At 44.0% G+C, this 13907-nt stretch overlaps 1 protein-coding gene across 3 annotated transcripts in view; it reads left to right on the top strand.

The window, feature by feature from the left end:
- The window catches only part of LOC106583586 (plexin-A1), a 373995-nt gene that overhangs the window by 228468 nt on the left and 131620 nt on the right, over window positions 1-13907 (top strand). For all 3 annotated transcript variants that reach the window (XM_014167946.3, XM_082967657.1, XM_045705581.2), the window contains exon 10: window positions 8568-8768. In XM_014167946.3, coding sequence (XP_014023421.2) covers window positions 8568-8768 — 201 coding nt within the window. The remainder of the gene's footprint in view (window positions 1-8567; window positions 8769-13907) is intronic.

The raw sequence follows: 13907 nt of genomic DNA, 5'->3' as shown, positions 1-13907 counted from the left end.
GTGCCAAGCTTGTAACGTCATACCCACAAAGACTTGATGTTGTCAAAGTACTGAGTAAAGGGTCTGAATACTTTATTTTTATTTTTACATTTTCCCCAAAAAATGTAAACCTGTTATAGCTTTGTCATTATGCTGTATTGTGTGTAGATTGATGAGGGGAAAAATCTATTTCACAATAAGGCTGTAACCTAACAACATGTGGAAAAAGTGAAGTGGTCTGAATACTTTCTGAATGCAATGTATATCCAAGATGGCGTAGCAGTCAGACGTCTGTTGTCTTGTCGCGTCCCATGTATATATATTTTTTGCTTCGTATATATTTCGTATATATTTTTTATAATTTTTTAAATCTCAATTCCCATTGTCAATACAATTCCCAGCGTCAATACAGGGCTAAGATTGAATCATGCTACACCGGCTCCGACGCTCGTCTTATGTGACAGGGTTGCAAACTATTACAGACTACAAAGGGAAGCACAGCCGCAAGCTGCCCAGTGACACGAGCCTGCCAGACGAGCTAAATCACTTCTATTCTCGCTTCGAGGAAAGCAACACTGAGGCATACATGAGAGCATGAGCTGTTCTAGGCGACTGTGTGATCACGCTCTCCGTAGCCGACGTGAGTAGACCTTTAAACAGGTCAACATACACAAGGCTGCGGGGCCAGACGGATTACCAGGACGTGTGCTCCGGGCATGTGCTGACCAACTGGCAGGTGTCTTCACTGACATTTTCAACATGTCCCTGATTAAGTCTGTAATACCAACATGTTTCAAGCAGCCCACCATAGTCCCTGTGCCCAAGAACACAAAGGCAACCTGCCTAAATGACTACAGACCCGTAGCACTCACATCTGTAGCCATGAAGTGCTTTGAAAGGTTGGTAATGGCTCACATAAACACCATTATCCCAGAAACCCTAGACCCACTCCAATTTGCATACCGCCCAAACAGATCCACAGATGATGCAATCTCTATTGCACTCCACACTGCCCTTTCCCACCTGGACAAAAGGAACACTTACGTGAGAATGCTATTCATTGACTACAGCTCAGAGTTCAACACCATAGTACCCTCAAAGCTCATCACTAAGCTAAGGATCCTGGGACTAAACACCTCCCTCTGCAACTTGATCCTGGACTTCCTGACGGGCCGCCCCCAGGTGGTGAGGGTAGGTAGCAACACATCTGCCACGCTGATCCTCAACACTGGAACTCCCCAGGGGTGCGTGCTCAGTCCCCTCCTGTACTCCCTGTTCACCCACGACTGCATGGCTAGGCACGACTCCAACACCATCAGAGGTGGTAGGCCTGATCACTGACAACAACGAGACAGCCTATAGGGAGGAAGTCAGAGACCTGGCCGGGTGGTGCCAGAATAACAACCTATCCCTCAACGTAACCAAGACTAAGGAGATTATTGTGGACTACAGGAAAAAGAGGACCGAGCACGCCCCCATTCTCATCGACGGGGCTGTAGTGGAGCAGGTTGAGAGCTTCAAATTCCTTGGTGTCCACATCAACAACAAACTAGAATCGTCCAAACACACCAAGACAGTCGTGAAGAGGGCACGACGAAGCCTATTCCCCCTCAGGAAACAAAAAAGATTTGGCATGGGTCCTGAGATCCTCAAAAGGATCTACCGCTGCAACATCGAGAGCATCCTGACTGGTTGCATCATTGCCTAGTACGGCAACTGCTCGGCCTCTGACTGCAAGGCACTACAGATGGTAGTGCGTGCGGCCCAGTACATCACTGGGGCTAAGCTGCCTGCCATCCAGGACCTCTACACCAGGCGGTGTCAGAGGAAGTCCCTAAAAATTGTCAAAGACCCCAGCCACCCCAGTCATAGAGTGTTCTCTCTACTACCACATGGCAAGCGGTAACAGAGTGCCAAGTCTAGGACAAAAAGGCTTCTCAACAGTTCTTACCCCGAAGCCATTAGACTTCTGAACAGGTAATCAAATGGCTACCCGGACTATTTGCATTGTGTGCCCCCCCCCCAACCCCTCTTTTTACGCTGCTGCTACTCTCTATTTATCATATATGCAGAGTCACTTTAACTATACATTCATGTACATACTACCTCAATTGGGCCGACCAACCAGTGCTCCCGCACATTGGCTAACCGGGCTATCTGCATTGTGTCCCACCCACCACCCGCCTACCCCTGTTTTATGCTACTGCTACTCTGTGTTCATCATATATGCATACTACCTCAATCAGCCTGACTAACCGGTGTCTGTATGTTGCCTCACTACTTTTATAGCCTCTCTACTGTATATAGCCTGTCTTTTTACATTTACATTTACGTCATTTAGCAGACGCTCTTACACTCAGTCAGTTAGGAAAGCTAAGGCTAGCTTTTTCAAACAGAAATTTGCATGCTGTAGCACCAATTCCAAACAGTTTTGGAACACTGTAAAGTCCATGGAGAATTAGAGCACCTCCTCCCAGCTGTCCACTGCACTGAGGGTAGGAAACATTGTCACCACTGATAAAACTATGATAATCGATAATTTCAATAAGCGTTTTTCGACGGCTGGCCATGCTTTCCACCTGGCTACCCCTACCCCGGCCAACATCTCATCACCCCCTTGCAGCAACTTTCCCAAGCCCCCCCCTGCTTCTCCTTCATCCAAATTCAGACAGCTGATGTTCTGAAAGAGCTGCAAAATCTGGATCCCTACAAATCAGCTGGGCTAGACAATCTGGACCCTCTCTTTTTAAAATGATCCGGCTAAATTGTTGCAACCCCTATTACTAGCCTATTCAACCTCTCTTTCGTATCGTCTGAGATCCCCAAAGATTGGAAATCTGAAGCGGTCATCCCCCCCTTCAAAGGGGGAGACACTCTAGACCCAAACTGTTACAGACCTATATCCAACCTGCCCTGCCTTTTTAAAATCTTCGATAGCCAAGTTAACAAACAGATCACCGACCAATTCGAATCCCACTGTTCCTTCTCCGCTGTGGAATCTGGTTTCTGAGCTGGTCATGGGTGCACCTCAGCCACGCTCAAGGTCCTAAACGATATCATCACCGCCATCGATAAAAGACAGTACTGTGCAGCAGTCTTCATCAACCTGGCCAAGGCTTTTGACTCTGTCAATTGTTGCATTCTTATCGGCAGACTCAATAGCCTTGGCTTCTCAAATGACTGCCTCTTCTTGTTCACCAACTACTTCTCAGACAGAGTTTAGTGTGTCAAATTGGAGGGCCTGTTGTCCGGACCTCTGGCAGTCTCTATGGGAGTGCCACAGGGTTCAATTCTCGGGCCGACTCTTTTCTTTGTATATATCAGTGATGTTGCTCTTGCTGCTGGTGATTCTCTGATCCACCTCTACGCAGACGACAGCATTCTGTATACATCCAGCCCTTCTTTCGACACTGCTAACAAACCTCCAATCGAGCTTCAATGCCATACAACACTCCTTCCGAAGCCTCCAACTGCTTTTAAATGCAAGTAAAACTAAGTGCATGCTCTTCAACCGATTGCTGCCCGTACCTTCCCGCCCGACTAGCATCACTACTCTGGACGGTTCTGACTTAGAATATGTGGACAACTATAAGTACCTAGGTGTCTGGCTAGACTGTAAACTCTCCTTCCAGACTCACATTAAGCATCTCCAATCCAAAATTAAATCTAGAATCAGCTCCCTATTTCGCAACAAAGCCTCCTTCACTCATGCTGCCAAACATACCCTCGTTATACTGACTATCCTACCGATCCTGGACTTCAGCAATGTAATTTACAAAATAGCCTTCAACACTCTACTCAGCAAATTTGATGTAGTCTGTCACAGTGCCATCCGTTTTGTCACCAAAGCCCCATATATTACCCACCACTGCGACCTGTATGCTCTCACCTCCATGGCCTATTTATTGCCTTATTTATTGCCTTACTTACTCTTCTACATTTGCACACACTAACATATTTGTCGCCAAACCCACTGGCTCCAGGTCATCTATAAGTCTTTGCTAGGTAAATCCCCGCCTTATCTCAGCTCACTGGTCACCATAGCAACACCCACCCGTAGCACGCGCTCCAGCAGGTATATTTCACTGGTTACCCCCAAAGCCAACACTTCCTTTGGCTGCCTTTCCTTCGACTTCTCTGCTGCCAATGACTGGAATGAATTGCAACAATCTCTGAAGCTGGAGTCTTATATCTCCCTCTCTAACTTTAAGCATCAGCTGTCAGAGCAGCTTACCGATCACTGTACCTGTACACAGCCCATCTGTAAATAGCCCACCCAACTACCCCATCCCCGTATTGTTACTTATCCTCTTGCTCTTTTGCACTCCAGTATCTCTACTTGCACATCATTATCTGCACATCTGTCTTTCCAGTGTTGATGCTAAATTGTAAATATTTCACCTCCATGGCCTATTTATTGCCTTACTTCCTTACTCTTCTACATTTGCACACACTGTACATAGATGTTTCTATTGTGTTATTGACTGTACGTTTGTTTATGTGTAACTCTTTGTTGTTTTGTCGCACTGCTTTGCTTTATCTTGGTCAGGTCGCAGTTGTAAATGAGAACTTGTTCTCAACAGGCCTACCTGGTTAAATACAGGTGAAATGAATACATATTATTTATAATATTATTATTATTTAATTTTATCATTTGCAATTTTTTTATTTGACCTTTATTTAACTCTCATGTAATAATTCTCAATGGCTGACATAATATATTATAATATAATTATTCTCAATGGCTGACATAAGATGCAGTATGATGTCATGGGACATAGTTTTTAGGGGTAGTCAGTGACATTCTAACATCCCCGGGTCACCCTCCTTTTTCCTCTGTCAAAGCCGTAATGCACGCTTCCCCTTGTCAAAGCCATAACGCACGCCTCCCCGTGTCAAACCCTTAACACACACTCCACCGTATCAAACCCGTAACACATGCTCCCTCGTGTCCCCTAACATTGTCCCCAAGTCTCCCCACTTTGATGACGTAGGTGTCAGTCTGTTCCCAAAGCTTTTTGACTCTCTTATTTCATTATTTAACATGTTATTTCAATCCCCCATCCTTCTTAGCTGTATTCCACCACATCAGAGAGCTAATTAATTATGGATTGGATTGGTCTTAAAAACCTACCACGTCCAGACAATCGCTTCATTACATGTGCACAATGTTTTTTAAGCTTTATTTATTAATATCCTGTCAGATTCTTGCCTCAGAACTGTCTTTTATTTATTTATATAAAAGACACACTCATGCTCACTCACATATACACACGCTCTCTAATCGTCATCTCATTAAATGCACTCGGCTAGTGTTGAAAGGGGTTTTGCTCTCATATGTGAGGTGCAGATGATCTTATCCACCTGACACTTGTTTTTCCTCCGTCACCGACATGGCGAGACATTGGAACTATCAACTGAAGTATCAGAGGGAATACAAATTTATGTGAGAGGAGAATATACGGTATCTCTGAATACCTTTGACCTTAAATAACAGCTTTCTGTCATCTGTTTCATGCTTCAAACTATTGGATGAAAATGCAAAAGGCAGTCTATGAGTGAGACTAGACATTTGTCTTGTGCTGCAAGAATTGCAATGTTTAGAATGTCTTATTAATGAAGCATGTGTAGTTTTAAACCAAAAGAAAGTCAACTGCATGTACATTCAAAGGCTACAACTAAATGGTGTTTTGCCTTGACCCTGAAATTCCTGGTAACCGGCTTTGTTTGACTAGGGTCTTTTCAGATTTGTCATATGCACTCAAGTGAATCCATGTACTGTATGTGGACTTCATATCCCACAATGCCCCTCTTCTTGCTCCCTGGTTAGCCTTAGGCGGTGAAGCCCCAAGGCAGCAGTTGAGTAAAACAAACAAGTGGGCTTGAGGAAGGCCCCTTAAGCCTGCCATATAGCGGGGGTAGGAAACGTGGATATACTCCACCAAAAACACCACACACACACACACACACACACACACACACACACACACACACACACACACGTGTCTGTGTTTAGCCCAATCCAATCATGCGGTGTGTTTAAGCTTACTTTGTAGCAAGCTGTGGGTGTTTGTTTATTATCCAAATCGTTTTCCCGAGAGCTGTGTTGATTTGCCAGCAGGGACAGTCATGGAAAGTGGAATGAGTCTAAATTTAGGCTAAAGGAAAGTGTGTATATGTGATGATCAGAAAGTCTCATTGTCTGGAAACTGCAATGGGGGTTCCCCAGGGATCTGTCTTAGGCCCTTTAGTATTTTGCTTATTCACATAGTAATCATGTGACCTTTTTATAGCAAATCACTTCTTTTTTTTTTTGTCTTCCCTGGTTTTGGCTGGTGGCGTGTCAGATTTTTATGGATTAACAATGAAATACAAGACTAATACACTGAATGTAAATGTAACCTCATCTTGCTGTAAAAAAAGAGCCACAATATCAAAACACAGCCAAAATATACAAATGCAGGGTGTGTTGATTTTTGTATTGAATTTGTGCTTAGAGAGTGGGAGAACGCTGTCACGTAGTTTTCGCCTAGACTGCTCACAGCCCCAAATTTCTCAACAATGCTCTTTTCTCATTTTCAGAAGTCAAGACTTAAAACGTCATTATACAACTTGATCTAGCGCCCTGCTCAAATTTCCATCCTTGTCCAAGGCTGCAGGCAATTAATTAATTGGGATATTTTCAAGGTTTGGGGTACATGTGAAACGGAGCCGGTTGTTGGTGTGAACGGATCTATCTCTCTGACTTTGATACAGGGAAGGGCAAGTCAGAATGCATTTCTGTGGAGGGAGGATGCATTTCTCCTCTCTTTTTGCTTTCGCTTTCCTCTTTTTCTCACTTTCCTTCTCTCTATCCTCTGCCGTCCCTCTCTATTTTTGTCTATCGATATTTTAGCTTTCTTTCTCTCTTTACCCTCCCCTTCTATTGCTGCCTGTTCCTCCTTGGCGCCGATCCATTTCCTCTCACTTTTACCTACATCTCTTCCTCCATCTTTTTCTCTCTTCCCCTCTGTCTTTTTCTTCACACTCCCTCTTCCTCTTCATCCTACCTCCACCATCGCCCTCCCTTCCGCTCTACCTCCCTCTCCCTCCCTCCCTCCCTCTCCCTCCCGCTCTCCCTCCCTCCCTCCCACTCCCTCCCTGCTAGTTCATTATTGTCAGTGTGTTGTCAGCAGGCTGGTGTTCTGTCCGTAGTAATCCCCTAGTCATTATGAGCTCAGTGTTGGAGCGGGTTCAGATGTTTGAGGAGGCTAATAAGCAAATTAACAAACACACCATTGTCTGTTGGACCCGGGGGAACACTGTTGCACTAATGCACAACAGAACTGCTTACTGCATACTAGCACCTCAGGCATATGTGCTGTACTGGTATATGTGTAAGTTGTGTTGGTACGTTTCTGAAATGTTTAGGGCAGCCTTTCTCAAACCTCTCCTCATGGGACTGCCAGTCGTTCCATGTTTTTGAACTGCTAGCTCACCGGGTTCAACTTGTCAACTAATTATCAATCAATCAAAGGTATTTATAAAGCCCTTTTTACGTCAGAAGCCCTTGACTCCTTGAGTCAGATGAGCTAGTTCAGGGCTACAACAGAATTGTGTAATGTCTGGAGGTCCCAGAGGACAGGCTTAAGAAGCACTGGTTTAGGGTGTAGTTCTCAGATTTTGTAAGGGAGGGAGGGAGGGAGGGAGGGAGGGAGGGAGGGAGGGAGTGGTGATACTATGTCAAGTTGTATGGGACCAGTATCACTGCAACTGATTTAAAGTTGCAACTTTTGTTTTACTTCTTTAGCATACAGTATTTGTTTGTAAAATGTTTATCTGCAGTTGTTGACAGTGTTACAGTTAGATGTGTGTAATCATCATACTTTGTTTCATTTACATGACTGAGTGAACTGGTTCTATGGCATTGGTCTGAAGAGCAGGGGCTGTTCCACCCGCTAACAATCACGTTGTGCAACCGTTCCCAAGTTCTATTGAGTTGGCGTTGATGATATATGCACATTTGCCAAAGTGTGGTATAAACACTGCAATGACTTCATTTGTCCCCCCCAACACACACACACATATACACACACACTTTCTCTGGACCCCCAAGGCTTTCCACCACTGTAATAGAAGACAATATAGTGTTTCCAGATGATCTAAGCCAACGTCTCATATCTGGTGAATGTTGCAGAATGGACTTTTTCAAACATTGTCACTAGTTCATTACCAGACAATAGAGTCCACACATGGTTAAACTGCAGTTCAATCTCTTTGTTCCGTCTTTGGGATGAAACAACGCTATGTTATCACAAAGCTTTCTAGGCTTTCCTTTCTTTTTTATGCAACTCTTTTGAGTATCATGTCAAGTCATAAGCCGATATTATACTGTCACAAAGACTACTTGACATTGTCTGTGAACAACCAAGTAACCCAAACCTCTCTCCCTCCCTTCATCCATCCAGTCCTTCATCTCACCCTCCATCAAGACCCCGGATCAGATAAAAGCATTAAAACGACATAACAATACATGAAAAAACATATTGTTCTCTTAATCTCTTTATTTGTCTGATTATTCTCTCCATACCTCTCTATCCCCCCTCCAGGACTGTCCCCAGATCCTGCCCTCTACCCAGATTTACATCCCTGTGGGTGTGACCAAGCCAATCACCCTGGCCGCCCGCAACCTGCCCCAGCCCCAGTCTGGCCAGAGGAACTACGAGTGTGTGTTCCACGTGCAGGGAGAGGAGCATAGCGTCACCGCACTGCGCTTCAACAGTACCAGCATCCAGTGTCAGAAGACCTCGGTGAGTTAACACTCTCTCATGATTTTGTTCCGGCCCAGCACTAACACAACACATTCAATAAAGCAAAGACTAGCCAATTAGATAGAGTTTCAGAAGACCTTGGTGAGTTAATTATCTTTCATGGTTTTGTTCCGGCCCAGCACAAACACAACGCATTCAAAAAAGCAAAGACTAGCCAATTAGATCGAGTTCCAGAAGACCTTGGGGAGTTAACACTCTGATACACTTATGACTGGTGCAGGTTTTCGTTCCAGCCCATCACTAACACACCTGATGTAATTAACCAAATGCTTGCTGATAGGTTTCATTACCAGTGCTCATGACTAGAAGGAATTTGGTCAGTGTTTCTATTTTCCCAGCAGTAACACACCTGTTTTTTGACCAGTGGTCATGTCTAGGGAGTTTGGCCAGAGTTTAGTTTGTAGGCATGCGGAGAATAAGCGTGAGCACAAGTAGAGGGCCTGCTGAAGGGTGTGTTGGAAGGATATTTGGGTTGTTTGGTGTGCACATGCATGGGCCCATCTGTCAGTTAGAGGATTAGAGTTGCAAATGAGGAAATGTGTGTGTGTGTGTGTGTGTGTGTGTGTGGGGGGGGGGGGGGGGGGGGTGGGTGTGTGTGTGTGTGTGTGTGGTGTGTGTGTGTGTGTGGGGGTGTGTGTGTGGGGGTGTGTGTGTGTGTGTGTGTGTGTGTGTGTGTGTGTGTGTGTGTGTGTGTGTGTGTGTGTGTGTGTGTGTGTGTGTGTGTGTGTGTGTGTGTGTGTGTGTGATAAGTGGTGCTGCGATTCACTGAGGCTGAAAATGTGGCGAGGAAGCCTGTCATCTCTGAAGCTCTCTCTCTGTCCTCTCTTTCTGTCTCTCTCTCTCTCTGTCTCTCTCTCTCTTGCTGTCTCTCTCTCTCTTGCTGTCTCTCTCTCTCTTTCTGTCTCTCTCTCTCTTTCTGTCTCTCTCTCTCTTTCTGTCTCTCTCTCTCTTTCTGTCTCTCTCTTTCTGTCTCTCTCTTTCTGTCTCTCTCTGTCTGTCTGTCTGTCTGTCTGTCTGTCTGTCTGTCTGTCTGTCTGTCTGTCTGTCTGTCTGTCTGTCAATTTCAATTTAAGAGTCTTTATTGTTATGGGAAACACATGTTTATGTTGCCAAAACAAGTGAAATAGATAATAAATTATACAAAAAAAAGAACAGTAAACATTACACTCACAAAAGTTCTGAAAGAATAAAGACATTTCAAGTTTCATATTATGTGCAAATAAAGTACAGAAGGGGAAATAAATAAGTATAAATATGGGTTGCTTTTACAATGGTGTATGTTCTTCATTGGTTGCACTTTTTCTTGTGGCAATAGGTCACAAAACTTGTTGCTGTGATGGCACACTGTGGTATTTCACCCAATTGATATGGGAGTTTATCAAAATTTGATTTTTTTCCCAAATTATTTGTGGGTCTGTGTAATCTGAGGGAAATATGTGTCTCTAAGATGATCATACATTTGCCAGGAGGTTAGGACATACAGCTCAGTTTCCACCTCATTTTGTGGGAAGTGTGCACATAGCCTGTCTTTTCTTGAGAGCCAGGTACAAAAGGATATGCTCAGTCTGTACATAGTCGAAGATTTCCTTAATTTTGGGTCAGTCACAGTGGCCAGGTATTCTGGCACTGTGTACTCTCTATTTAGGGTCAAATAGCATTCTAGTTTGCTCAGTTTTTTTGTAAATTATTTCTAATGTGTCAAGTAATTATCTTTTTGTTTTCTCATGATTTGGTTGGGTCTAATTGTGTTGCTGTCCTGGTGCTCTGTGGGGTCTGTTTGTGTTTGTGAACAGAGCCCCAGGACCATCTTGCTTAGGGGGCTCTTCTCCAGCTTAATTTCTCTGTAGGTGATGGCTTTGTTATGGAATGTTTGGGAATCACTTCCTTTTAGATGGTTGTAGAATTTAACATCTCTTTTCTGGATTTTGATAATTAGCAGGTATTGGCCTAATTCTGCTCTGCATGTGTTATTTGGAATTTTTTTGATATTTTTGCAGAATTCTGCATGCAGTCACAATTTGGTGTTTGTACCAAAACTGAGCAGACCCAGTTTTATAACTGATTCAAGTATTTTTAGGCAGATCCTAATTGGTATGTTGAATTTTATGGTTCTTTTGATGGCATTGAAGGCCCTTCTTGCCTTGTCTCTCAGATCGTTCATAGCTTTGTGGAAGTTACCTGTGGCGCTGATCTTTAGGCCGAGGTATGTATAGTTTTGTGTGTGCTTTAAGGCAACAATGTCTAGATGGAATTTGCATTCGTGGTCCTGGCAACTGGACATTTTTTGGAACACCATTATTTTTTATTTACTGTCAGGGCCCAGGTCTGACATAATCTGTGCAGAAGATCTAGGTGCTGCTGTAGGCCCTCCTTGGTTGGGAACAAAAGCACCAGGTCATCAGTAGACATTTGACTTCAGATTCTAGTAGGGTGAGGCCAAGGGCTGCAGACTGTTCTAGTGCCCTCGAGAATTCGTTGATATATTTGTTGAAGAGGTTGTGGCTTAAGCTGCATCCCTGTCTCACCCCCTGGCCCTGTGGAATGAAATGTGTGGTTGTTTTTTGCCAATTTTAACCGTACACGTGTTGTTTGTGTACATGGATTTTATAATGTTGTTTGTTTTTCCCCCAACACCACTTTCCATCAATTTGTATAGCAGGCACTCATTCCAAATTGTGTCAAACTTTTTTGAAATCAACAAAGCATGAGAAGACTTAGCCTTTGTTTTGGTTTGTTTGTTTGTCAATTAGGGTGTGCATGGTGAATATGTGGTCTGTCGTACTGTAATTTGGTAAAAAGCCAATTTGACATTTGCTCAGTACATTGTTTTCGCTGAGGAAATGTACGAGTCTGCTGTTAATGATAATGCTGAGGATTTTTCCAAGGTTGTTGTTGACGCATATCCCACGGTAGTTATTGGGGTCAAATTTGTCTCCACTTTTGTGGATTGGGGTGATCAGTCCTTGGTTCCAAATATTGGGGATGATGTTAAATAGTTTAAGTATAGCTAATTGTAATTTGTGGTCTGTATATTTTATCATTTAATTTGGGATACCATCAACCCCACAGGCCTTTTTGGGTTGGAGGGTTTGTATTTTGTCCTGTAGTTCATTCAATGTAATTGGAGAATCCAGTGGATTCTTGTCGTCTTTGATAGTTAATTCTAAGATTTGAATTTGATCATGTTTATGTTTTTGCTGTTTGTTCTTTTTTAATAGAGCTCTCTCTCTTTGTCTGTCTCCGTCCTCTCTCATCTTCTATTCTCCTTCTCTTTTAACCTCCTCCCACCCTCTTTTGTCTGTCTCATTGGGAGAGGTTGGGGCATAGGCAGGGTGCTAGGCTGGTTGTCCTCACTAGGGGGACAAGGGGGAGACGTGTGTCTCACCAACTATGACCTCCATGAAATATTTATTCCTATTTGGATTAGCCGTGTCACACCTGTCTGTATATCCTGTCAAATGGTGCCCCCCCCATACTTGAAACTTCAGCCATGTTCCTATTCCCACCCTGGTCATGGGATCTTATCCCAGAGGGCGACCCAAACCAACGCGGTGGCTGCAGGAGATGCAGACGGAGCGACCTACTGGTTAGACTTAGAAGGCGAGCACATCATCCACCGCTTCCGAGCATATTACTCGCCAATGTCCAATCTCTAGACAACAAGGTGGAAGAAATTAGGGCACGAGTTGCCTTCCAGAGAGACATCAGAGATTGTAACATTCTCTGTTTCACGGAAACATGGCTCACTCGGGATATGTTGTCAGAGTTTGTACAGCCACCCGGTTTTTTCATGCATTGTGCCAACCGAAACAAACATCTTTCTGGTACATGCATGCCTCCAACTCAGTCATCAAGTTTGCAGACAACTCTAGAGTGGTTGGCTTGATTACCAACAATGACGAGACGGCCTACAGGGAGGAGTTGAGGGCCCTCGGAGTGTTGTTTCAGGAAAATAACTTCCCACTCAATTTCAACAAAACAAAAGAGATGATCTTGGACTTCAGGAAACAGCAGAGGGAGCATCCCCCCATCCACATTGACAGGACAGTAGTGGAGAAGGTGGAAAGTTTTAAGTTCCTTGGCGTACACATCACGGACAAACTGAAACGGTCCACCCACACAGACAGCATGGTGATGGAGGCGCAACAGCCTCTTCAACCTCAGGAGGCTGAAGAAATGTGGCTTGTCACCTAAAACACTCACAAACTTTTACAGATGCCCAATCGAGAGCATCCTGTCGGGCTGTGTCACCGCCTGGTACGGCAACTGCTCCGCCCACAACCGCAAGGCTCTCCAGAGGGTAGTGTGGTCTGCACAACGCATCACCGGGGGCAAACTACCTGCCCTCCAGGACATCTACAGCCCCCAATGCCACTGGAAGGCCAAAAAGATCATCAAGGACAACAACCACACGAGCCACTGCCTGTTCATCCCGCTATCATCCAGAAGGTGAGGTCAGTACAGGTGCATCAAAGCTGGGACCGGGAGACTGAAAAAACAGCTTCTATCTCATGGCCATCAGACTGTTAAACAGCCATAACTAACATAAAGTGACTGCTGCCAACATACAGACCCAAATCTCTGGCCACTTTAATAAATGTAATGAATGGATTTAATAAAGTTTTGTATTTATTTAACCTTTATTTAACTAGGCAAGTCAGTTAAACTTCTTTGGTGCAGCAACTTCCGGTGAAATTGTAGAGCACCAAATTCAAATTACAGAAATAGTAATAATAAACATTCATGAAAAAACAAGTGTTATAGATCAATTAAAAGATGAACTTCTTGTTAATCCAGCCGCTTTGTTAGATTTCAAAAAGGTTTTACGGCGAAAGCATAATGTGATTATCTGAGGACAGCGCCCCGCACACGAAAGCATACAAACATTTTCCAACCAAGCAGATGAGTCACGAAAGTCAGAAATAGCAATCAAATTAATCAGTTACCTTTGAAGAGCTTCATCTGGTTGCAATCAGAAGGGTCCCAGTTACATAATAAATGGTAGTTTTGTTCGATTAAGTCCCTCTTTATATCCCAAAAACTAAGTTTTGTTGGCGCGTTTTGTTCAGTAATCCACTGGCTCGAAGGCGGTCAAAACATGCAGACGAATACATCCTA

The sequence above is a fragment of the Salmo salar genome, chromosome 22 (genome assembly GCF_965601325.2).
Source record: "Salmo salar chromosome 22, fSalSal1, whole genome shotgun sequence".
Taxonomy (NCBI): Eukaryota; Metazoa; Chordata; class Actinopteri; order Salmoniformes; family Salmonidae; genus Salmo; species Salmo salar.
This window is presented reverse-complemented; position numbering and strand designations above follow the sequence as displayed.